The sequence below is a fragment of the Scleropages formosus genome, chromosome 1, assembly GCF_900964775.1.
Source record: "Scleropages formosus chromosome 1, fSclFor1.1, whole genome shotgun sequence".
Taxonomy (NCBI): domain Eukaryota; kingdom Metazoa; phylum Chordata; class Actinopteri; order Osteoglossiformes; family Osteoglossidae; genus Scleropages; species Scleropages formosus.
The window spans coordinates 13,742,037-13,767,961 of record NC_041806.1 but is presented as its reverse complement, the minus strand read 5'-3'; the positions used below and the strand labels follow the sequence as shown (position 1 = coordinate 13,767,961).

The window sequence follows — 25,925 nt, the reverse complement described above, 5'->3', positions numbered from 1 at the left end:
ATTTAAGCAATACAACTGAACTGTAAACAACCATAACTAAACACATAATGACTGCTTGCATCTGGACTGTGGAGTCTTGACCAAGACATACAGTTTTGCCAGATTTGTCTTTAATCTGTGTAGCACTTCTCATCAGGTAGGGCAGCTGAACAATTTTACAAAAGAAATGTAAAACAATAATATTATTTAGAAACAGATTTGGACACAAATCCAGGTCCTTAACCACTGTGCCATCTGCTGTGTGAATTTTCCAGTCTGTTAAGGTGTCCATCGGAAGGTAGTGCAGTCCAAGTGGACAACCTCTGCTTACTGACCAGCTGTCTGTGCTTTTCAGACGTCCTGCTCATTATGGAACTCCCTCTGGCTGGAATCTGGCTGCTGGGTGTCCTTCCCCTTCATCCATCGCCTGCGAGGGCAACAAGGATCTCTCGTCTCTCAATTGCTAACTGTATAAACCCTAAATAAAATGTTAATTTCACTACGATTGCATTGTTTCCTATAATCCTCTTCAAGGGCATAAGAGTAAAATATCTTCCTTTTTTCCTTGGTGAAAATTTCAGAATGGTTAGGTTTAAGTTGTGCAGGATGTTAAGTTGCTGAGCCATTTTCTGTCTTGGGTGTGGACTGGTACGTTACAATCGATCCGTCAGCTGCTCGTAACTTCCAGGTGAGGGAGCAGAACCATAGGAAGAGGAAGACTCCTGAAAAAAGGGTAGAGCATGAGTGTATCAGGACATGCAAAGACACACAGTTGAATACATTGTATAAAGTAACATCTGTTGCACAAACATCAGGAATTGAATTGTTTCTGTAAATTTGTTCATTACAGAAAAAATGATCTATAAACACTGTGGAAGTGAGCTGAATTAAGGTGGTCCCACACTCCTGTAAGTCATGAATTTTCAAAGATTAAAATGCTTTCTGGTTTGTTTAATTGTATTTTCTTCACTAATCAAAGTTTATCTTTGAAAATTCTTAACTGTTCCCAAAATGAGAAGCACATGCATAAGCGACTTGTAAAATTCTTGTTACTGAACTTTGGGTTCAAGCTGTTCCTGTGTCTTTACTAGAGGTGTAACCTTGAGAAATCTTGTTAGATGTCATCTCATAATGTTGATTTTCAAATAATTGGCCATTCTATGTCCCAGCGTATTGGCTATTATTCATAATAGTAAATCATATTAAGAATTGTATTTTGTTGTGTGTGCTTCATATATTGCTGTTTTAAGAATAAATCACAATTCATCATTTACATTATTTGTTTAATGTGTATAATTTTATGTTAGCCCCCTGAAAATCATGGTGTCCAAAGAGCACCCACAGTGCGTAAAACTTTAAAGTGTCACTCTATTTTGATGTTAAATGTCCTCTTTTGTTCCTGTTTATCCATTTGTATCAACTCTTTCACCCAGTGTTAACATTTAAAGATATCATAAATAAAAAATTGTGAAACTGAAGCAAGGACCTCTTCATTTTGTCCTTCATTTTGATGTCAGCTATGTTACCTTTATACTCTTATGATGTTGTATATCATGACATTCACTTTTTCCATCACATTGCCACCATAATGCACTGCTGTATTCAGAAAGTGATTTTTGGTGGGAAGCTTTCCAAGCACATGGAACAGACAGAGTAAGGTTTTAACAATTTGCCATCATCTAGGGGTTGTTCATTTTGAAATGTCCTCCATATTACTTTTATATCTTTGTAAGAGAATCTATAGAGTTTTAAAACCAAAATGTTTGTAGTGGGGGGGTGCGGTGGCGCAGTGGGTTGGACCGCAGTCCTGCTGTCCGGTGGGTCTGGGGTTCGAGTCCCGCTTGGGGTACCTTGCGACGGACTGGCGTCCCGTCCTGGGTGTGTCCCCTTCCCCCTCAGGCCTTACGCCCTGTGTTGCCGGGTAGGCTCCGGTTCCCCGTGACCCCGTACGGGACAAGCGGTTCTGAAAATGTGTGTGTGTTTGTAGTGGTAGGTAATAGGAAGTACTATTTGAAAGAAATTAGCTGAGTGGTAATATATGTATAAGGTCTATTCAAGAAAATGTAAAAGAAGTGTTCACTAAGTTACAAATCATTGGTAACATAGTAGACATGTATGGTGACACTATGGACAAGTGTGGATTTTTATGTTTTTATGCCCCTGAATAATATGTTTCTAGGATAATCATGATATCCCTCAGTTTGTTCATATGTGACTAAGTGTTTGCAAAATGCTTAAGATATCCCAAAAATTGTGCGGAGCTGAAGAAATAGGGTGGGGGGCGTGGTGGCGCAGCAGGCTGGGCCGGGTCCTGCTCTCTGGTGGGTCCGAGGTTTGAGTCCTGCTGGGGGTGCCTTGGGGCGGACTGGCGTCCCGTCCCCGTTGCTGGGTTAGACTCCGGCTCACCGCAACCCTACTCGGGATAAGTGGCTTCAGCCAGTGTGTGTGTGAAGAAATAGGTGGAACACACACACACACACATTTTCTGAACCGCCTGTCCCATGCGGGGTCGCGGGGAACCGGAGCCTACCCGGCAACACAGGGCGTAAGGCCGGAGGGGGAGGGGACACACCCAGGACAGGATGCCAGTCCGCCACAAGGCACCCCAAGCGGGACTCGAACCCCAGACCCACTGGAGAGCAGGACCCGGTCCAACCCACTGCACCACCGCGCCCCCCCATAGGTGGAACAAAAAAGGCCAAATATTATATTTTCCTTCCTTCCTATCTTGGTTATGACTTGAACTGGTTGGAATGAGCCACTGCAGTGATTTTTTCAGATTTTGAAATCCATGAAGCAGACGATTATTTGAAAATCACCCATAACTGCTCATGCTATATGACAATGTAAAAGTGAAGCTCTTGATAAAAAGCTAACTGGGCTATAGTGGTTCAGCAACAAAAAGGAAAATGACTAGAAATAATGAGATTCTTAATTGGCATCAGTGGCAAACAACAGCAGGAGGAGATACTCACCCTGGAGGGAGTTGACAATTGTAAAGATGTAGACACCGGCGAGGGACAGGGGGCCATAGGTGAGGAAAGCCAGTCCCCAGGGGATTCCCAGGACACAGCTGAGCCCCAGCAGGGTCACACACTTTTGGCTTATCTTTTTCATCTGCTGCGTCTGTACGTCCTTGCTTCCGATCTTCTGCACCTTCACAAGGACCACGCCCAGCATGGCAGCGCTGAACAGGAACACAATGCCCAGGTAGGCACTCACTGTGATGTACTGCACGGCTCCACTGGTGATCCAGCATCTACATGGCAGAAAGGTGTGGTAACACCAATGCGGTCAGGTGTGTGTGCAGGGATGAGGAAATGAGGAAGCAGAGCAGCAATGTGTCCATTGTGTGAGAAGGATCAATCGTCACACCAGGGGGAAATGGGATGTCGCACAGGTTTGTTTAGATGTATGTGGAACCGCAGATGGTTGTCAGCAGCAACGTTGTCTTTGTACATCCGAAACACTCACACATCTAATCTAGTGACCCATTGTAAGTAGTGTATCTAGCAGTGTAAGTTACCTTGGTAAATAAGGTGTGTGGGCTAGTAACACTACATAGTATCCATTGTAAGTCGCTTTGGAGAAAAGCATCTGCTGAGTGAATAAATGTAAATGTAAATGTAATCTTGACATTATAGCCAAATAACTACGTTCGTCCTCTAGGTGTGTATCACACATATTGGATTATGTATCTGATTAATATGTCAACATTTGTTAGTAAAGCCCTGTACCTTCTGTCTGAAGAACAGTCACGTTATATCTACTGTACATATTTTTGTCCCTTCTATTATAGTGGCACTTACTACATTAATATACATTGTTTTCTGTACATATGTTATGTCCTGCTTTTTTTATTTGTTCTGGCAGAAATCTGAAAATGCCCTGAACCTATCTTCAGGTTGGTGCTCTATAGTACAATAAATTGTATTATCATTGGTCCCTTACCTTGGGTTCTCTCTTTAGGGTTAGCGTTAGGGTTAGGTTTAGGGTTAGCATTAGCATCTGAGCTGTTTTTGCATTCCTTGACCACTTGAATTTCTTAAAATTGAGAAAACACAAAGACGGCTCACATGGATGTGTTCGTGGATGTATATGTTGATGTGCCAGCACTGCTGTCAGTCTTGTTCCCTGCTTGGAAGCTGTAGAGACCATATGGTCTGATCAAAGCACAGGCTGCCACTACAACGGAGGGGACACCTGGAGCACAACAGGAAGATGTTAGGTACCTCCTGGTAATGTAGATAGATAAATGAATGGAAGGATGGATGGAGGTCTCCTGTTCAGTTTGGAGTATTTCTGCCCCATCTTTGTATACAAAAATGACTAAGAGGTTCAACTCTAAGCTACTTTTGAAGCAGATACTTGAAAATATTCAGCTGTACACAAGAACAAGTGAAAGGAACAGCAGAGCATCAATTTGTACATCAAAGTAATTCTGAAGAAATACAAACACACCCACCCCAGCCCACCACACAGAGCTTGAGCAGATATTTTGTGATATAGATGTTGAAGACCCGAACCAGTAGCAGGTATAGGTGGAAAGCTTCGAGAGCTGTCCAGGTGAAGGTGGCCAGCAGGGCCCAGTGAAGCAGGAGGCCCAGGGCCAAACACAGGCCACCACCGCGCACGGCTAAGGGGCGCTCTGCCTGCCATGAGCTCAGCAGGAAGAGCAGGTGTAGGAGGAGCAGCGCAGCCATGAGCTGGAGGTGAACTGCCATTGAATGCTCATCCCGGGCTTTCTTCCTGGAGAGTCTACACAACAAGCAGCGCAAAAAAATTCATGTTAGTCATGGGTGTTTCTCCCAAATGGGTTGTCCCTTCAATGGGAGTGTTTAAACGCCCGGAGGAAGACATTTAGCTGCACTGCAAATACTGAGATGAAAGCAGGTGAGTCAACAGCTAGGGACGCTTCAGTCTAAAGTGGAATCCATACAGCCATGTGTCTAAGCTGTCTGTGGTAAGGGAGCTGCATTGAAATGCTCACCTCATACACATGCGGAAGAGGAGAGCAATGGAAGTGAAGAACACAGAAAGGCCACAGCCAATGTACGTGATGTAGCTGAGTGAGAGAACATGGCTATCACTGATGGTGCCCATGCCTCCCGGGTTCTTTAGAAACAGATAGGAAAAAAGTTGACATCGTGTATTACGTCAGAAAACCAGATGTGAATGTGAGGCACAGTGAAGTTCATGCATTAGTCATTTTTTTTCATTCAGCTCATACTTCTCTCCAGAGTGACTTACAGTTTTCAATTGCTGACAGTGTACTCATTAATGCAGTGCTGATATTTAATCATTTTGCTAAAGCTTTACTCATTTAGCTGAGCTGTTTCTCCAAAGCAGCTTACAATGTTAAGGTAATTACAATAATTCACCCATTTATACAGCCTGGGAATTCTTACTGGAGTAATAGAGTAAGGTAAGTACATTGCTCAGGGGTACTACAGAGAGAAGTGGGAATCAAACTGGCTACCTTTGGAGCCAAGGGCAGTAGGGCTAACCAGTATGCTACCAGCTGTCCTACATTTCCTAACCGCTTGTCCTATAGGGGGTCGCGGCGATTCGGAAATGTAGGACTAACCAGGGCTAACCAGTATGCTACCAGCTGTCCTAATTCATGGTAAGTACTTTGATGAAGGGTGTTAAAGCTGAAGGTAGGATTCAAACCTGGGTTCTTCAGCTGTAATGCAACAGCTGTAACTACTGTTCCCCCTGCTGCCCTGTTACTGGTAACAGAAAACTTTTTGTAGCCGTAGACAAATTTTGACAAACAAAAACAGCATTCTAGGACAAAGACATTATCAAAAGCACTACTTTTCATTCTACAAGGAGGATTGATCATAGTTGATGATGTTATGTGTAGATGGTATGATAACTCACAACTAATACTGCAAAAAAGCTCAGGTGGTCACAGCTGCAAATGAAGGTCTTGTTCATTCTAATAGTCTGGCATCCCTGTGTGCTCCAGCGGCCCCCTGCAAGGGAATGGAGCGTGCATCACATTGAGACCACGAGCATCTCAACGCTAAACAAACCATGCAGAGCATAAGAGGCTTCTGTGGCACCTCTATGTTTGAACTGACACAGAACCTGTGTCTTGCCTGCTGTCCCCATCCTTCCAGAAGACACAGCTACCATTCTCCTCCTGAGAGTCAGAGACAAGTCAGTTCACCAGTCAGGAAACAGCCAAACAGTCAAGCATTACAGCACATTTCCAAATTATTAAACATTATATAAGCTAACATTTGTTATTATTGTAATTATTTATTATTAGCATGATTGTTATGTTTTGGACCATTATTATTTAGTCATTTAAACTTTTCTCAACTTCTTTTTTTTTTACTGGACACTGAGATGTACCTTTCTTTAGATGGGTTTTGGATTATTGTTATTATTTTTCTATTCCTGTTATTCACTAATTGATCTAACACTTTTATTCAAAGTAACTTACTGTATGAGGTTTGTACATTGAGCTCCTTGCACTGATTTACCACTAAACCACTCTGATGCTCCATTTTCAACAATTCCAATTTCACCATATTGGGTGATGTTCCATTTCTATTACATTTTGGAACATACACTCATCGGCCACTTTATTAGGTGCACCTGTTCAACTGCTTGTTAACACAAATATCTAATCAGCCATTCACACGACAGCATCTCAATGCATTTACGCATGTAGATATGGTCAAAACAATCTGCTGAAGTTCAAACTGAGCATCAGAAAGGGGAAGAAAAGTGATTTAAGTGACTTTGAATGTGGCACGGTTGTTGGTGCCAGACAGGCTGGTCTGAGTATTTCAGAAACTGCTGATCTACTGGGATTTTCACGCACAACCATCTCTTAAGTTTACACAGAATGGTCAGAAAAAGAAGAAATATCCAGTGAGCGGCAGTTCAGTAGTCGAAAATGCCTTGTTGATTCCAGAGGTCAGAGGAGAATGACCAGACTAGTTCGAGCTGATAGAAAGGCAACAGTAACTCAAATAACCACTCATTACAACTGAGGAAGATCTCTAAACACACAACATGTCGAACTTTGAAGCAGATGGGCTACAGCAGCAGAAGACCACACCGGGTGCCACTCCTCTCAGCTAAGATCAGGAAACTGAAGCTACAGTTCGCACGGGCTCACCAAAACTGGACAATAGAAGATTGGAGAAACGTTGCCTGGTCTGATGAGTCTTGATTTATGTTGCAATATTCAGATGGTAGGGTCAGAATTTGGTGTAAACAGCATAAAAGCATGGATCCATCCTGCCTTGTCTCAACAGTTCAGATTGGTCATGGTGGTGTAAGGGTGTGGGAGGTATTTTCTTGGCACACTTTGGGCCCCTTAGTACCAATTGAGCATCGTTTAAATGCCACAGCCTACCTGAGTATTGCTGCTGACCATGTCCATCCCTTTATGACCACAGTGTACCCATTTTCTGATGGCTACTTCCAGCAGGATTACGCACCATGTCACAAAGCTCAAATCATCTCAAACTGGTTTCTTGAACATGACGATGAGTTCACTATACTCAAATGGCCTCCACATTCACCAGATCTCAATCCAATAGAGCACCTTTGGGATGTGGTGGAATGGGAGATTCGCATAATGGATGTGCAGCCAACAAATCTGCAGCAACTGCGTGATGCTATCATGTCAATATGGACCAAAATCTCTGAGGAATGTTTCCAGCACCTTGTTGAATCTATGCCACAAACAATTAAGCCTGTCCTGAAGGCAAAAGGGGGTACAACCCAGTACTAGCAAGGTGTACTTAATAAATTGGCCAGTTAGTGCATGCTGAACCATCTTGTTAAAAATAGACATCAGATGAAGTTCAGTTGTCTGATGATTATCTATGTCATCCAGATGAAGCTCTGTTTTCAGTAATGTTCATTGAGTTGAGTCTGACCTCTGGTACTAATGCTGAATTGACAACATAACGAGGCCAGTGGTGGTCTGAGACTTGTCTGAGAAACAGGCCGCAGATTTCACAATGACAACAGACAGTGTGACCTGTCTGTCCAAGGAACAGAGTGGTCAAAATTAAGAACATGCAAACAAAGAGGAACAGAAAGTGGAACAAAGTGAAGAAGAAGGGAGAAGAAAGGGCACTATGTGAGAAGACAATACAGATTAAATTCTTTTGTCCTTATTCATGCCGTGAGAGAAGTATGAGAGTCTGTAAAAGTGCCATGAGTCCCTCAACTATCATAGTCTCAAAATACTGGCTTATCAATATAATGGTGAATGTCAATAGTCACAGAGCATGTTTACACTTATCTGTGTACAGGTTATGGCAACTAAAGCCATGTTTAAGAGGGTGTGTAACAAATTCCAGAAATACAGTGTATATGGTAAATGCTACGGTAGAAGACCCTGCCGTTAGGTTGAGGTACTTGCCTTGCTGTAGTGCCTGAAGGTGAGCGTCACCGGTTTGGAAAGGTTGTGAAAATCCTGGATGCCCACCTTGACACCCAGCACCGAGTTTCCCAGGAGTTCATTTCCAGTATGTTTTTGCGCCTAGACAGGTGGTGGAGAGCATCATGCTTCTGATTATCTGCAGTCCTTGTAGAATGACTAAAAGGTCAACCAGCAACCTCCAGTCCTCTGAATAGCCCCCACTGTAACTATTTTGTGTAAGCTTTATATTTTTGTGGAGGTGTACTTTTTCATTTTTTTTCTACAGGAAAAAATGGTGCTGCTAAATGCAATCGGTGGCCTTGGCTGAACTTCCTGCTTCCTCCAATAACAACCTGACTGGTACCTTGAACAAGCTGGCGTGAAACACGGACACAACTAAACGGATGGATCTCTCCATGCGGGATCTCTTCATGGCCCTTTCCAGGACTTCTGCTGGGATGTGGATGAGGTGACCGGTGCTTGTGTTTCTCTTCACCTGTGGAATAAGGGACACATTTTCTAAGCTGTCAGTGCTCACTTCATCATCACACTCATCTTTCCCAACTGCACTATTTCCAGACACACAAAGTCAGTTGAGTTTGTAAATAAATCTGACTCATTGCCCACATTTACATGTCTAGCATTAGAGATGTAAAAACCGTCTTCTTATACAATACTGTTTCTGAACATCTGTGACTTCTCAATATCTTCTCATGTCTGTGTTTCGCGAAACAGAGTGAAAAGATAATGGTCGCTCTCAGAACAGGAGTGTCACAACCACAATGCTCACAAATATGGTTTTAGCAGTTACATGGATTTTTTATTCTTGAGGCGGTAGACAGAGTCATCACGGTGCTTTCTTGCCTCATTTTTCATGCTGATATCTTCAATGGAAGCCTCCAGAATCTGTCCTTCTCTTTGCATCGGCATCCTCCCTCTGTGGACACACATCATCACGCTGTGTTCGAAACACCTGCGGAAGGACATCTCTGTTTACATGTATTTGCATGCTGTGAAATTTGCACACTGTGACGTTGTCGTGGCAGAAAGGGCTTGCATGATCAAGGGATCTCCAAAACTATATTGTCGGGAGCAGTATGTTCCTGGTATGGTCTCCCATGGCAAACAGGTCTGGAGTGAAGATCCAGACTAACACAATCCAAAAAACTCCTATGATGAACATAAACAAGTCAACGTTTACCCTACCCGGAATAGGATCACTGGAACCTACCCCTGGAGCCAGGTCTGCAGGTAATCTTCCTAGGTGAGCGCCTGGTGGCCAGACAGCCCAAGTAACCCGACCGGGCTCAGCCCAGAAAGGCAACATGGGGGGGCCATGTGGGCCCACCACTTGCACGGTCCAGCATGGGGGTCAGGTGCAATGGCTTTCAGGCAGCAGGAGGGGGCAGGGTGGTGCATGGCATCAAGGAGCATGGCAACAGAAACTGGCTCTTGGGACATGGAATGTAGCCTCACTATGGGGGAAGGAGCCAGAATTGGTGCAGGAGGTTGAGCGATACCAACTAGATATAGTTGGGCTCACCTCCACTCACAGTGTTGGCTCTGGAACCAAACTCCTCGATAGGGGTGGTCCTTCTCCTACTCAGGAGCTGCACGAGGTGAGAGGCGCTGGGCGGGTGTGGGGATACTTACAAGCCCCCAGCTGGCTGCCATACAGTTGGAGCTTGCCCTGGTGGATGAGAGGGTCGCCTCAGAGTGACTTAGGGTCGCAGAGAGGAAAACTTTGACTGTTGTGTGTGCTTATGCACCAAGCAGCAATTCAGAGTATTCGGCCTTCTTGGAGAAGGTGGGTGGGGCTCTGAACAGGGCCCCACCTACTCCATAGACTTGCTGGGGGACTTCAGCGCTCACGTTGGCAATGACTGAGAAATCAGAGGTGGGGTGACTGGGAAGAACGATTTGCCTGATCTAAACCCGAATAGTGAAACGTTATTCTATGCTGTCCATAACAAACACCATGTTCGAACACAAATATGCTCACAAGCATACTTGGTACCAGTGCTCCTTGGGCCAGAGATCAATGATTGACTTTTTCGTCATTTCATCTGACTTGAGGCCATATGTTCTGGACACTCGGGTGAAGAGGGGTGCTTAGCTGTCAACTGATCACCATCTGATGGTGAGCTGGATCAAATGGCGGGTAAAACTGATGGACATGGTAGACCCAAGCATAAGGTGAGGGTATGCTGGGAGCAACTGTTGGAGGGCTCTGCCTGAAATGATTTTAACACCCAAATGTATGAGAACTTCTCCAATGTCCTGGAGGAGGTAGGGGACATGGAGTCTGAATGAACCCTGTTCAAAACCTCCATTGTGGAAGCAGCTAGGCGCAGCTGTGGCCAAAAGCTTGTTGGTGCCAGTTATGGTGACAACCTAAGAACCCGCTCCTGGACGCCAGTGGTAAGGGAATCTATCAAGCTGAAAAAGCAGGCCTTAAAGGGCTTGGTTGGCTCTGGGGACTCCTGACTCAACAAATAGGTACTGGCAGGCAAAAACGGCAATGGCAGCTGCGGTTGCAGAAGCAAAATCTGGAACATGAGGAAGTCCTAAACCCGAAGCAAGTATCAAGTTTCAGGTTTCAAGTTTATTGTCATAGGTACAAGCACCATGTACCTGTATCATGAAATTCTTCTTGAATGCTTCTCTACAGATGATGAACAAAAACAATAGAAATACTGTACAAAACAAAACAATAAGAATGACCATGACAATGAGTAATGCTAATAACGATAACAATAAATAATGGTAACAATAATAAGAATAAATAACAGTAGTCAGCCAGAGAATTCAGAACATGAGAATGGGAATGCTTAAAGTGACAATGTAGTCTACCAATTTGCTTGGAAGGAGCAGTCCAACTCTAGTTACAAAAGGTGGCATATTGGTGAGTGTTGTATACTCTTACAGCAGTGGGGTAAAAGCTGTTCCTGTACCTAGCAGTGTGGGTTCGAATAGACCTGAGCCACTTTCCAGATGGCAGAAAAGAGAAAAGTGCCCGTGTGGGGTGACTATGATCTTTCATGATGCGCATCGTCCTTCTGAGGCAGCGTGTGGTGTAGGTGACCTGGACTGCTGGTAGCTGTGTGCTGATGATTTCCTGAGCTGTTTTGACCACCCTCTGTAGGGCTTTCTTGTCCTGTATGGAGCAGCTGCCACCTCAGGATGTAATATACCCTGTGAGGAAGGACTCCACAGCACACCTGTAGAAAGTGGTGAGGACTGTAGTGGACATCCTAGCTTTCTTTACATGCCTGAGGAAGTGTAGACGTCGATGGGCATTTTTGATGGTTGGTGCTGTGTGCTCAGTCCATGTGAGTTTGGCAGTGAGGGTCTTTCAAGATGGCGCTGGTGTGTGGCGAGGTGTTGATTGCTGATCCTCGCAGACTTGTTGGTTTAGTGTGTATTATTTTGTTTGTGTCGTTATCCTTCTAGCCAGTTTACTCTCTTACTACTTATGATCGCCAAACACTTCTAAAAATATGTGAAACTATGCGATCAGATGCAATTCTTAGCGTTAGAAAGCTCAACTCCCTACCTTCGCCCTGCCGCGAACAACATGGCCGTGACCAACTTGGGACCACTCAGAGGATGTGAGCCCGGAAACAGGGTGGTAGGGCCGGCATACGGGTAAGAGCGAAATGACATGGGCTATGACCTCAAATGCCCAGCATTTTCCTGTCCAGTGTTCAGTCTATGAACAACAAACTGGATGATCTCAGAGGATGACTTAAATTCTGAAAAGATCTACGGAACTGCTGTGTTTTCTGTGTTAGAAAGACGTGGCTCACCGCCAGTACGCCGGACCACACAGTCCAGCCCGAGGGCTTCTCAATCTACCATGCAGATCAGACTGATTCAATGGGGAAAAAAAAGAGGAGGAGGCCTATGCTTTCTTATTAGTAATGCATGGTGTATGAATGCGGAAGTGATTTCACAGAACTGCACACCGGACCTTGAATACCTTCGGCTCAAATGCTGACTGTTCTACCTGCCCAGGGATTCTCGGCTGTATCATCAGCACATCTTCTGCCCCACCAGAGGCTCAAACTGTAGCGTCCGGACGGGAGTCCGACACGGACGCGCGTTGCTATTACGTCCAAACACAGACGAAATATATATATATAATGACTTCACGTGCAGTGTGAGGTTAGACGTGTACGGTGAGTATTGTAAGACACTCGGTGGAAGTGAAACAAGAAACACGAGACCAGGAAACACACACGGTGTTGGAACTACGGTGAACAGTGAAACGCTAATCTGTGAGTCTGACCGCAACCCTGAGACGTGACGAAATACCGGACAGGAACGATGGACCAGGACTGAAGAACAAGAGGCAGGAACTGACGGGACGGGCACTCGGGACTGGAACATGCACACCTAGGAAACAAACTGAGGGAACAAGAGACTACCAATCGCCAACGAAGCACAAGAGAACTGCTGATTAAGAATCCGCGACTAGTTCTGCTCCGCTGGCTCCTTTTATACCTCCATGTCCTACGAGACTGTGAGGTGATAGGTAAGCGTTAGCTAGCGGCACTGAGTGGCGCCGCCTCTGACCAGGAGGGGCAGTGACCCCGTGGGATGTGACAGTACCCCCCCCTCCAGGGGCGGCTCCAGCCGCAGAACGCCGGCGGGTAGGCGGTCGCCCCCGCCGTCGCGGAGCAGGCCGATCTGGATGACACTCATGGAAGTCCTCAATAAGAGCTGGGTCCAAGATGTCCCGTGCTGGTACCCAAGACTGCTCCTCCGGCCCATAGCCCTCCCAGTCGACCAGATAGTACAGCGTACCCCGTCTCCGTTTGGAGTCCAGGAGGGCCCTGACGGAGTAGGCAGGAGAACCATCCACATCCAACGGTGGAGGTGGAGAGACTGCTGGGCTCTGCAGGGCGGAAACACAATGGGGCTTGAGGCGCGAAACATGAAACGTGGGACAGATACGATAATGCGAGGGCAACTGAAGACGGTAAGAAACCGGGTTGATCCTCTTCAGGATCTTGAAGGGGCCGATGAAACGGGGGGCAAGCTTCCTCGAGGGCAAATGCAGTTTGAGATCCTGGGTGGACAACCATACTCTCTGCCCTGGCTGGTACAATACAGTCCTACGCCTTTTGTCGGCCTTCTCCTTTTGGTTGGATACCACCTCCTGGAGACGGACATGTGCGGATTCCCACACCGACTCACTCCTCTTGTACCAGTCGTCCACAGCTGGCAACCCACTGGTCTCCATCGTCCACGGGAACAGCGGAGGCTGGTAACCGAGCACACACTGGAAAGGAGTTAAGTTTGTGGACGAATGGACCAGGGAGTTCTGGGCGTACTCTGCCCAGGGGAGGTATCTGCTCCAATCCGCTTGATTCTGAGCACAGTAACTCCGCAGGTAACGTCCAACCTCCTGGTTGAGGCGTTCCACTTGCCCATTAGACTGTGGATGATAACCAGAGGAGAGGCTGACTGAGACTCCTAAGCGGGCAAAGAAGGCCTTCCAGACCCTTGAGGTGAACTGGGGTCCCCTGTCCGAGACGACATCCTCTGGCAGGCCATACAGCCGGAAGACATGTTGGAACAGCAGTTCCGCGGTCTCCAGGGCTGTAGGTAGACCTTTCAGAGGAATCAGTCGACAGGCCTTGGAAAAGCGATCTATGACGACCAATATGGTGGTGTTTCCATCAGAACACGGAAGATCAGTAAGGAAGTCCACCGCTATATGGGACCATGGACGGTTGGGAATCGGGAGTGGCTCTAAAAGCCCTGCTGGCAGCTGCCGTGGGACCTTGGCCTGGGCACATGTGGTGCAGGCAAGGACGAAGTCTCGTACGTCCTGTCTCATGGATGGCCACCAGAAGCGTTCAGCGAGAAGCTTCAAGGTTCGGTTGACCCCTGGGTGTCCTGTACTTGGACCATCATGGGCCCAGTGTAGGAGCTCGGACCGAACAGTGGACGGGACGTATTCTTTGTCTTGGGGCTGCTCGTTGGGACCGGGTTCTTGACGTTGGGCTGCTTGGATATCGTCCAATAAAGCCCAACGGATAGGAGCCACAAACTGCGTCGGGGACAAGATGGTGTCTGGTGGGGAGAGCTGAGGCGATACCTCGAACAAACGGGACAGGGCATCGGCCTTGCCGTTCTTGGAGCCAGGACGATAGGTCACCGTGAAACGGAACCTGGTGAAGAACATGGCCCACCGCGCCTGTCTGGAATTGAGCCTCTTTGCCTTCTGCAGATACTCCAGGTTCCGGTGATCAGTTAACACTAAGAACGGGTGCGTAGCCCCCTCTAACCAATGTCTCCACTCTTCTAAGGCCATCTTTATGGCTAAGAGCTCCCTGTTTCCTACATCATAATTCTGTTCAGTAGGCGACATCTTGTGTGAGAAATACGCACATGGATAGAGCTTCAGGGGACTTCCCTGGCGCTGTGAGAGCACTGCCCCTACCCCGGCCTCAGAAGCATCAACTTCCACAATAAAGGGCAGTTTGGGATCAGGGTGCTTCAGGATTGGGGCAGAAGTAAAACGCTTCTTTAGGTCTTCAAAGGCCTGACTCGCCTCAGGAGTCCAGGTCAGGCGCCTAGGGGCTCCTTTTAACAGAGCAGTCAACGGGGCTGCAACGGAACTGAAGTTCCTTATGAAGCGCCTATAGAAATTCGCAAAACCTAGGAACCGTTGCAGGTCCTTTACTGTCTTTGGCTGGGGCCATGACAGAACTGCCGAGACCTTCTGTGGATCCATCGTGACCCCGTTGGGTGTTAGGATGTACCCCAGGAAATCCACAGAGTGCACATGGAACTGGCACTTCTCCCCTTTCACGTACAGCTTATGTGCTGCCAGCTTTTGCAACACCTCCCTGACATGTCCAATATGCTCCTCACGGGACCGAGAAAAGATCAGGATATCATCCAGATACACTAATACTGAGCGATTAATTAGCTCTCTAAGTACTTCATTAACAAAAGCCTGGAATACGGAAGGTGCATTCGCCAGGCCAAAAGGCATGACCAGGTACTCATAATGGCCGAGGGCGGTGCTAAAAGCGGTCTTCCACTCATCCCCTTCCCTAACGCGAATCAGGTTATATGCGCTCCTAAGGTCCAGTTTCGTAAAGATGGTAGCACCGGAAACCTGTTCGAGGGCCGACGTGATAAGAGGCAAGGGGTGCGGGTACTTCACAGTAATGGCATTTAGCCCCCGATAATCAATACAGGGGCGCAAACCCCCGTCCTTTTTCTCAACAAAGAAAAAGCCAGCGGAAGCTGGAGAGGTAGACGGCCGGATGAATCCGGCTTCTAGTGCCTCCGTTATATAAGCCTCCATTGCCTGATGTTCAGGTTGAGAAAGAGGGTATACCCGCCCCCTAGGGGGTGTAGTGCCCGAAAAAAGATCTATAGCACAATCCCAAGGTCTATGAGGAGGCAGTTCTGCAGCCTTGTGTTTGCTAAACACCGCCACTAGATCTGCATACTCCCTTGGAAGCTGCAGGGGCAGATCTGCATTAGGGCTCTCTATGGATGTGGAGTTACAAGACGTCTCCAGGTGTTTGGGACACTGCTGTCCCCAAGACAGCAGTTTCCCCTCACTCCAAGAGATAATAGGGTCATGGGTGCATAACCATGGGTATCCCAAAATAATGGGGTTATCAGGGGACTTAATCAGATAGAACCATATCTGTTCCTTATGGAGTGGCCCTACCTGCATAGTAACGGGCTCTGTGCGCTGCTCTACACGCCCCGACCCGATTGGAGCGCCATCAATAGCTTTAACAGCCAGGGGTTTTGGGCATCGGGCACAGGGCAAGCCCCAGGACGCGGCCATATCATGATCCATGAAATTCCCTGCAGCGCCACTGTCTACCATAGCTTTCGTCTGCTGCTGCTGGAAACCCCAGGATACTGTAACTGGTAATGTCAACAGGGAGGTATGGAGAGATACATCACTCACCAGTAAGTCGGTCCGTTGGGATCCATGGGGTGGCCGCACTGGGCAGGAAACCTGAACGTGATCCGCAGCTCCACAGTAAAAGCACAAGCGTTGCAGAAAACGGCGCCTCCTTTCCTCCTCTGTCACACGCCCGTTACTGAGTCGTATTATTCCCTGTCTGACGCACTGTTCTTCGAGCCCTGCACAGCTGACAAGGTTGCGTGCTTGAGCCGGCTCACTGTCCACAGGGCTGTAGGGCACCTGCTGCCCTGGCGGCGTCGGGGTCCGGCTGGAACCGGAGTTGCTCCGGTAATCCGGCGAGAGCTCCTGAGAGAGTGGTCTTGACAATCGGGGGCTGGATGTCTTCTCCACTGGAGACCAGGAACGCACCTGAAAACTCTTGGTGCTGGGGAAGAACTGTCTCTCTGTCTTTCTGTCTGGGCTAGGGGGTGACTCAGGAGAGTAGGGCCCTGGGAACAGAGAGGCTGGACTGGAGATTGAGTATTCTGTGTAATTCTGGTTCTCACCTCTGCTATCTTGCAAAGCCTCCTGGAAGGGAACGGACAGCTGCTCAGTAGCGCTGATCCCATTGGTCTGCACAGGGCTCGTGGGCTCCGCGCGAGGACCCGAGGAAGCATAAAGATGATCAAAAAGACATGTCCGCCAATCATCATGCGTTTGCGAACTGGTCGGATCGGCGCCCCGCCCACCGTGACTGAGGAGTCGTGTCAACCGCTCCAACTGATCTGTGAGGCGGCTAGCGGCGTTTGTGCAAACCAGGAGTTGTTCTTGGTTCGCCTCTGTCAGATCCGCCAGCTCACGCCATTCCGCTGAAGTCATACTAGCAGTCGGATTCTTCTGTAGCGTCCGGACGGGAGTCCGACACGGACGCGCGTTGCTATTACGTCCAAACACAGACGAAATATATATATATAATGACTTCACGTGCAGTGTGAGGTTAGACGTGTACGGTGAGTATTGTAAGACACTCGGTGGAAGTGAAACAAGAAACACGAGACCAGGAAACACACACGGTGTTGGAACTACGGTGAACAGTGAAACGCTAATCTGTGAGTCTGACCGCAACCCTGAGACGTGACGAAATACCGGACAGGAACGATGGACCAGGACTGAAGAACAAGAGGCAGGAACTGACGGGACGGGCACTCGGGACTGGAACATGCACACCTAGGAAACAAACTGAGGGAACAAGAGACTACCAATCGCCAACGAAGCACAAGAGAACTGCTGATTAAGAATCCGCGACTAGTTCTGCTCCGCTGGCTCCTTTTATACCTCCATGTCCTACGAGACTGTGAGGTGATAGGTAAGCGTTAGCTAGCGGCACTGAGTGGCGCCGCCTCTGACCAGGAGGGGCAGTGACCCCGTGGGATGTGACACAAACACCCTCGACCACTGCTACATTTCACACAAAGGCACTTACCGCTCCCTACTACGTCCACACCTTTGGCAGTCAAATCAAGCCTCGATCCTGCTGCTCCCAGTCTACAAGCAGAGACTGAAGCGAGAGGAGCCTGTGATGCGTACTGTGCAGCGCTGGACACCAGAAGTGGAGGAAAGGCTCCAGGACTGCTTTGACTTCTTGGTCTGGGACATATTCAGGAACTCATCCTCCAATCTGGACGAGTATGCCACAGTGGTCACAGACTTCATCCAGTACAGTTTAAGTGTATGCATACCCCATAAAACAGTCCACTCATTCCCCAACCAAAAACCATGGATTACCACACACACACACACACACACACACACACACACACACACACATTTTCAGAACCGCTTGTCCCTTACGGGGTCACGGGGAACCGGAGCCTACCCGGCAACACAGGGCGTAAGGCCGGAGGGGGAAGGGGACGCACCCAGGATGGGACGCCAGTCCGTCACAAGGCACCCCAAGCGGGAATCGAACCCCAGACCCACCGGAGAGTAGGACTGCAGTCCAACCCACTGCGCCACTGCGCCACCGCACCCCCCATCCATGGATTACCACTGAAATCCAAAATAAAATCTGCTCGCATACCTGTGCTTTTCAGTCTGGAGATATGGAAGCATACAAGAAGTGTAAGTACAAGCTCCGCAAAGCCATCGCCAGCACAAAACAGGAATACAGCAGGAAGGTAGAATCAGAGTTTAACTGCACTCAAGACGCACGTAGGTTGTGGCAGGGAAACCAAACTTTAACAGATTATAAACCAAAGACGCAGACATTGACAGGTGCCGCTGTGTCTCTCCCTGACAAACTGAATGCATTTTATGGCCATTTCGAGCTCACAAACAAAGACCCCCCTAGTACGAGCTCCCACAGCACTGCACGACTCCAGTCTCACCATCTCTGTGGTACAAGTGAGAAAAACTTTTAGCCGAGTCAACATCCGCAAAGTTGCTCGTCTGGACAGAATTTCAGGGCGAGTTTTAAAAACATACAGTGAGTAACTGCCTGCTGTCTTCACGGACATATTTAACACCTCCTTAAAAAGCTCAGCTGTACCCACCTGCTTCAGAAATACCATTATCCTTGTTCCTAAGAAAAACAAAGTGAGCTGCCTTAATAATTATTGCCCAGTGGCACTGACCCCCATTGCAATGAAATGCTTTGAGAGGCTGGTGCTGGGACACATTAAGGACACCATCCCAGACACTTTGGACCCACTGCACTTGGCCTACTGCCACAACAGATCCACTGCACACACAATATCACACACACTTCACACCACTCTGTTTCATCTGGACAATAAAAACTGCTATGCAAGGCTATTATTTGTGGATGATAGCTCAGCATTTAACAATGTCATCCCGACCAAGCTGATCCACAAACTACTAGGTCTGGGACTGAGTGCCACATTGTGCAACTGGATCCTGGATTTCCTCACCAACAGACCCCAGCGTGTGCGGATTGGCAGGAATACCTCCTCCCCACTGACCCTCAACACTGGCACTCCACAGAGAAGCATCCTTAGCCCAGTACTGTATTCCTTGTTCACGCATGACTGTGTGGCCAGGCACAACTTCAACACCAACATAAAGTTTACTGACAATACTACCACTGTGGATCTGATAACCAACAATGATGAGATGGCCTAGAGAGAGGAGGTGAGGCTTCTGGCAGAGTGGTGCCAGGACAACAACCTGTCTCTCAATGTCAGTAAAACTAAGGAGCTGGTGACTGACTTCAGGAAACAGAATACGGTTCATGCACCCATCTACATCAGAGGCGACGTTGTAGAAGAAGTCAACAGCATGTGTTTCCCTTACAGGAGTCATAGGGCCAGAGGCTTCCGGGGTGTCAGAGTCCATTTCCTTGGTGAAAGTCACTGAGGTAGTTGGAAAGCTCCACAGTGGCAAAGTACCAGGAGTGGATGAGATTCGTCCGGAACTGCTTAAGGCCTGCATGTTGTGGGGTCTCATGGCTGACACGCCTCTGCAATGTTGCATGGTCCTCGGGGACAGCGCCTTTGGATTGGCAAACTAGGGTGGTGGTCCCTTTCTTTAAGAAAGGGGACCTGAGAGTGTGTGCCAACTACCAGGGTATCACACTTCTCAGCCTCCCTGCGATAGTCTATGCCAGGGTACTGGAAAGGAGGCTCCGGCTGAAAGTTGAACCTCAGATTGAAGAGGAACAATGCAGATTTCATCCTGGCTGTGGAACAATGGACCAGATTTTCACCCTCTCACAGATAATTGAGGCAGTATGGGAGTTTGCTAATCCAGTCTACATGTTTTTTGTGGGTTTGGAGAAGGTCTACGACCGTGTTCCCGGAGAAATTCTATTGGTGGTACTTCAGGAGTAAGGGGTACCAGGGCCACAACTGCGTGCCATTCAGTCTTTGTACACATGAAGCGAGAGCTGTGTCTGCACTCGGCATTGTCAAGCTCATTCAATGTGGGTGTTGGACTCCACCAAGGTTGTGCCTTGTCCCCACTCCTGTTTGTGGCTTTCATGGACAGGATATCAAGGCGCAGCCGAGGTAAGGAGGGCATTCTATGTGTGCCGGAAGGTGATGTCTCTGTTTTTTCGGATGATGTTGTCCTTTTGGCAACGTCACATGGATGCCTCCGGCATGCACTCAAACGGTTTGCAGCTGAGTGTGAAGTGCTTGGTATGAAGATAAGGGTAGAGAATAGAGGTAAGGGTAGAGAATTCGCCCCAATTGGAGGAGTTTAAGTATCTTGGGGTCTTATTCATGAGTGAGGGAAGAAGGGAACGTGAGATTGGCTGCAGACTGGGAGCACTGGCAGCAGTAATGTGGTTGCTGTAGTGGTGAAGGGGGAACTGAACAATAAAGTAAAGCTCTCTGTTTACTAGTTGGTCTACATCCCTACCATCACCTATGGTCACGAAGTCTGAGTAATAACCGAAGAATAAGATCGCAGGTACAAGCAGCAGAAATGAGTTTTCTTCACAGGGTGGTGGGACAAACTCTCCATGACAAGGAGCCACTACTTCTCTGCATCAAGAGGAACCTGGGTCAAATTTAAAACCCTGATTACTGCCTACAAATGCACCAGTAGAACTGCTCCCAGCTATTTACAAGACTTGATCATGCGCTACACCCCAACCAGACTGCTACACTCTTCCACATTTGCCCGCTTGGTGGTTCTACACATGAAAGGTAAAGCATAGAGATTCTTAGTTCTGGCTCGTTGTAGTGGAACAACCTCCCCCTCTCACTCAGAACTGCTGAAACTCTGTCCACATTTAAAAAAAGGTCTGAAAACTCACCTTTTCCAGACTCACTTCTCCCATGATCTCTTAAACTCATGTAAGGTGTAAATGTTCTTGCACCATAACATTATGATCATGCCCGGATAGGCCTTTACAGAGCTTTACACAACTCCTGCATTGTACATAAATGTTTGTGTATCTCAAAAAAAAATTGTAGGAAGGTGATCAAGAATCATTTATTCTGAGTTTTATGCAGCTGCTCATGTGATGAACATTGGCCTATATGGTGGAAAGAAACAAACTTTACTTAAGAATCATACGTCTGCAACTATGTCTCTCTTTCTCCTAATGTAATGCACAAATTGTATTCTCTGAAATGTACTCTGCTTTGGAGAAAAGTGTCTGCCAAGTGAATAAATGTAAATTTAATGCAAATGTGAACTTGGGTCCTTCATGTACAAGGTGCCAACTCCAATTAATTGGGACAGCTGTTAGTGTAGTGGTTAGTGCTACTGCCTTTGGACCCAAAGACTGTAGATTTGATCCTTACTCCCAGCTGTAGTACCCTTGAGCAACGTACAATCTTAACCTAAATGGCTCCAGTAAAATTACCCAGTTGCAGAAATGGGTAAAAAAACTGTAATCTTATAATAATTATAACCTTAATTTGTAAATTGCTTTGGAGAAGAGTGTCAGCTAAATGAATAAATGTAATTATTATTACACTGCCTGGTGAGCAGTTGAGTAATCTAACAGTAGGTGTCTGTTTTTAAATTTGAATTTTGATTATCTGCTGTACCTGTCAGTGCTAATTCCTGTAGAGATTAAGTGTGGAATGAAGTCAGTCTGTATGTTCTCACAGATTCCTTTACCATAGCATGTGTTTTTTTGCAGCTCAGTTCTTTACCTGGTCCATGGGAGCATCTGGTCGGAAAGACAGGAATCCATGATGGTGTGACATGGCACTGAAAACAGCCATGGAGAAAAGCAGTCAATTACCTTGTTTCTAGATGCTCTGACTCTCGATGGGTGTTGGATGATGGATTTCGTATGTTTAGAAATCTGTCATCTCTTTGATCTTTCTCATGTCTTGTGTATTAGGGCTCTGGGTTAGGTCCATTATTGTTCGCACTCTATATTTTACCATTGAGTGATATTAATCACAAACATAGTGTAGGTTTCCACTCATATGCCAATGACACACAACTATATGTTTTGTTTAAGCCTGATGACCCATCACATGTGGTGTCTTTAGCTAATCACACACAACATCTACAACCACTTATCCCAAGCAGGGTTGCAGTGAACTGGAGCCTAACCCAGCAAAAGAGGGCACAGGGCACAAGGGACACACACACACCCAGGACAGGGCACCAGTCTGCCAGTCCACTGTACAGCACCCCAAGCAGGACTTGAGCCCCAGACCCACCTGAGAGCAAGCCCCAGCCAAACCCACTGCACCATCACATCACCATGCTCCCCCTTGTTTTTAGCTAATTGTTTTACCAATATAAAACTATGGATGAGTAAAAAATTTTTATCTCTAAATGCCACTGAAACAGGGAGGATGCAGTGGTGCAGCAGGTTTGGCCAGGGCTTACTCTTTGGTGGGTCTGGGGTTCAAGTCCCACTTGGGGTGCCTTGTGATGGATTGGCGTCCTGTGCTGGGTGTGTCCCCTCCCCCTCCAGCCTCGTGCCCTGTGTTGCTGGGTAAGGCTCCGGCTCACCACAAGCAGTTTCAGATTGTGTGTGCCAATAAAACAGAGGGGCTTGTGGTGGGTGGTGATATCAAAACTCTTGACACTGTCACACCAATCTTTACAAGAAATTGTATAAGCTTACAGACTGTGTTAAGGATCTGAGTGTCTTGTTCGACGGAAAGCTGTCATTTGTGTCTCATGTCAATGCTTTGACGAGGTCGCGGTTCCTTCAGTTGAGAAACATAGCTAAATTAAGGTGATTCCTATCTAGACAAGATGCTGAGAAACTGGTTCATGTAAGTTAGACTATAGTAATGCTTTATTATCAGGCTGTCCGTACCAGACTGTATACAGGCTATAGTTGGTGCAAAATGCTGCTGCAAGAATTGTCACTAGATCAAGGAAGCACGACCTTATAACACCAGTACTGAAATCACTGCATTGACTCCCAGCTACAGTTAGGGCTGATTTTAAAATCCTACTTCTGACCTATAAGGCAGTACATGGCATTGCTCCAGCTTACCTTTGTGAGATTATCGATTCTTACATTCCAAGATGATATCTTCATTCATTGGGTGTGGGTTATCTTAAAGTACCCGTAATCAGTAAGATCTCAGTAGGAGGGCATGCCTTTAGCCATAGAGCACCTAAGCTGCGGAATATTCTACCTGGTACTGTCAGAGATGCCCCATCTGTCTCAGTCTTTAAATCCAGACCAAAGACTTACATCTTTACTCAGGCATTTCACTAACAAATGTAATTGCATGTAACTGTGTTTCTGTTTTTTCCACCTCTGTATTAAACTGTCTAATTTCTTCTTCTTCAGTTTCTTCTTCTTGAGCATTGTTTCCCTACAATAAGACCTGATGGGGCCATTACATAAACACCTCATGCTGACTGAAGTTGATGACCAACTGCCATGCTGGACGAGATGTACCTTGGTGAACGAGGAAATCGAGTTCTTATACAATAACCATTCTATTATTAATTGTAAATTGACTTAAAAGTCTTGTTTAATCTAGAATGCCCAGGAGGGGTGGGCAGCCACTGGTACTTGGATCCCCAGAGGTTTTTTTTCTCCCTTAACTTTCAGTTGACAGTTTTTTCTTCCTTTCCTCCGTGGCCAGTAGGCATGCATATAACTTTGATAAATGTATTGATAATTTATTACGCTAGTCTGTAGTCAAAGGTCTTTGTTGTATTTGTTTCTTTTCCTTATGGCTTTGTTCAAGCGCTCTGTGTCACTGAGTGAAAAGAGTGCGCTATAAAAATAAATTGAACTAAACTGACTTGAATATTAAGTCTCCTTAAGAAGCAGATGTGGGGTGCGGTGGCACAGCAGGTTTGAGCAGGTCCTGCTCTCTGCTGGGTCTGGGGTTCAAGTCCTGCTTGGGGTGCCTTGTGACAGATTGGTGTTCTGTCCTGGGTGTGTGCCTTATGCCTTGTGTGTTCCCAGGTTAGGCTCCAGCTTGCCTGCTCCCCCCTTACTTGGGACAAGTGGTTTCAGACTGTGTGTGTGTCCTTGAGAAGCATCTCCAAATTAGCAGGTGTCACTTTTACCTTGCCTTATTATTCACTTTTGCCTTTTACAGCTAAGCACTTTTAAAGCTAAAAACTTTTGTTAATATAATTCATTTATAGCAAATATTAACATGCATTAAACTCTTTTATTTTTTATTAATGAACATGACCCTTCAGCCAAAGCAGTATACAATGTGAGGTTTTTTCACACATCTCATTATGCTGATTTACTCATTTATACAGCAAGATATTTTTACTGTATCAGTTTAGGGTAAGTACCTTGATCCACAGTACTGCAGAAGGAGGTGGAATTCAGATCAAAAATCAACGTTAACCACTACAGCCCCTACTGCCCCATTGAATAAAAATAAATAATAGAATAACTTGGGTGTTACATACATACAACCCAGTACACACAGAAATGTTGTGATTCCCACCTCACCAAGTGAGAGACCTGTTCCAGGAGCTCCTACCCATGTTCACTTCTTTACCAGGTTAACCGATTGCCTCAACAGCTTTTATTAATAAAAAGTTGTAGTTGATTATCTCTAAAACCAGACAGTTTCTGCACTGCCTGACTAAAAGAACCCAAATATTAATACCTGCTTGTTGTACCTGACCTGATAGACACAAACTATCAAAAGACACATAAAGCCTTACTTGGCTGCTCTGTAGAGTTGGTGATGAGGCAGAGGAGCAGGAACAGGTAGAGGCACTGCTCCATTTTAACCGACTGAAGTACTTGACTTGGGTCAACTGCAGACTGAAGTAGGTTTGAAAGCTGTATCGCTCAGCAGCGTCTGCGGTGAAGTTTTGCACGTAGCATGACAGCCACAGAGCTCCCCTCCAGATGAATACCTGAAAGAGGAAGTTGCCTCCTACGGGTGAGGGGGAGGTGTCAAGCCTATGTGCACATGTCCATGTGACTTTCACCACATAGACTCACACATGCATTTTGAAACTTGTCAGCTGTGTTTAGGCTTTCTCCCCTGAGTCCTTGCGATCCTGACACCATGCAACCCAGCATCCTTTTGGGGAACACTTTTCCCAAATTATGCACAAATTGATAGAGAGGCTTTGAGTCTAGTGTCGGGTGTGAAATGATTCAATCAGTATTTGTATGGAAACAAATTTACTTTGGTTACTGATCACCAACCATTGGTTTCCATTTTTAATCCACGGATAGGCGTTCCACTGACAGCAGCAGCATGAATGCAGCAGTGGGCATTGTTTCTGGGAGGACATAGATACCAGATTGAGTTCTAAAAACTCACAGTCATGCAAATGCTGATGGACTATCACAGCTACCATTAGATGGCTACTCCGAAAAGCTGAAAAAAACAGTTTTCAGCCAACGACCCAGCATCAGTGTGGAAAGGCCTGAAAGACATGACCAATTACAAGACACCATCCCCAAGCATTGTGTCGAATCAGCAACTGGCCGACGATTTGAATGAGTTTTATTGCAGGTTTGAAAAACCCTGTCTTACACCCCACACCCATTCTGACCTTCTCTCCATGCATTGATTAACACCTCCAGTAACCCCACCTTCCCCCCTCCTGCACTTTTGATCTGTGAAGAGGAGGTGTGTCGGGTCTTCCGCAAACATAAGACAAGGAAAGCACCAGGCCCAGACAGTATCTCAGCAGCCTGCCTAAAAACCTGTGCTGACCAGCTGGCCCCTATCTTCACAAAAATCTTCAACA

At 46.7% G+C, this 25,925-nt stretch overlaps 1 protein-coding gene across 1 annotated transcript; it reads right to left on the bottom strand.

The window, feature by feature from the left end:
* Positions 1-102: 102 nt before the first annotated feature.
* LOC108937811 (adhesion G protein-coupled receptor G3-like) lies at positions 103-25,054 on the bottom strand. The gene is made up of 12 exons (XM_018757974.1): positions 24,879-25,054; positions 21,905-21,962; positions 9,245-9,353; positions 8,745-8,876; positions 8,381-8,500; positions 6,076-6,130; positions 5,866-5,960; positions 4,970-5,094; positions 4,445-4,737; positions 4,056-4,182; positions 2,955-3,238; positions 103-701 (listed from the first exon to the last, which is right to left on the bottom strand). The coding sequence occupies exons 1-12, from the start codon at positions 24,940-24,942 to the stop codon at positions 589-591; spliced, it is 1,575 nt and encodes a 524-aa protein (XP_018613490.1). The 5' UTR covers positions 24,943-25,054; the 3' UTR covers positions 103-588.
* Positions 25,055-25,925: the final 871 nt, after the last annotated feature.

Excerpts from the sequence above, each read along its gene's own strand:
- LOC108937811 (XM_018757974.1), bottom strand. The coding sequence starts at position 24,942 with ATGGAGCAGTGCCTCTACCTGTTCCTGCTCCTCTGCCTCATCACCAAC. Across the intron at positions 4,738-4,969 it reads CTCTTCCGCATGTGTATGAG|ACTCTCCAGGAAGAAAGCCC; the intron begins GTGAGCATTTCA and ends CTTGTTGTGTAG. Across the intron at positions 702-2,954 it reads AATTGTCAACTCCCTCCAGG|GAGTCTTCCTCTTCCTATGG; the intron begins GTGAGTATCTCC and ends CCCTTTTTTCAG.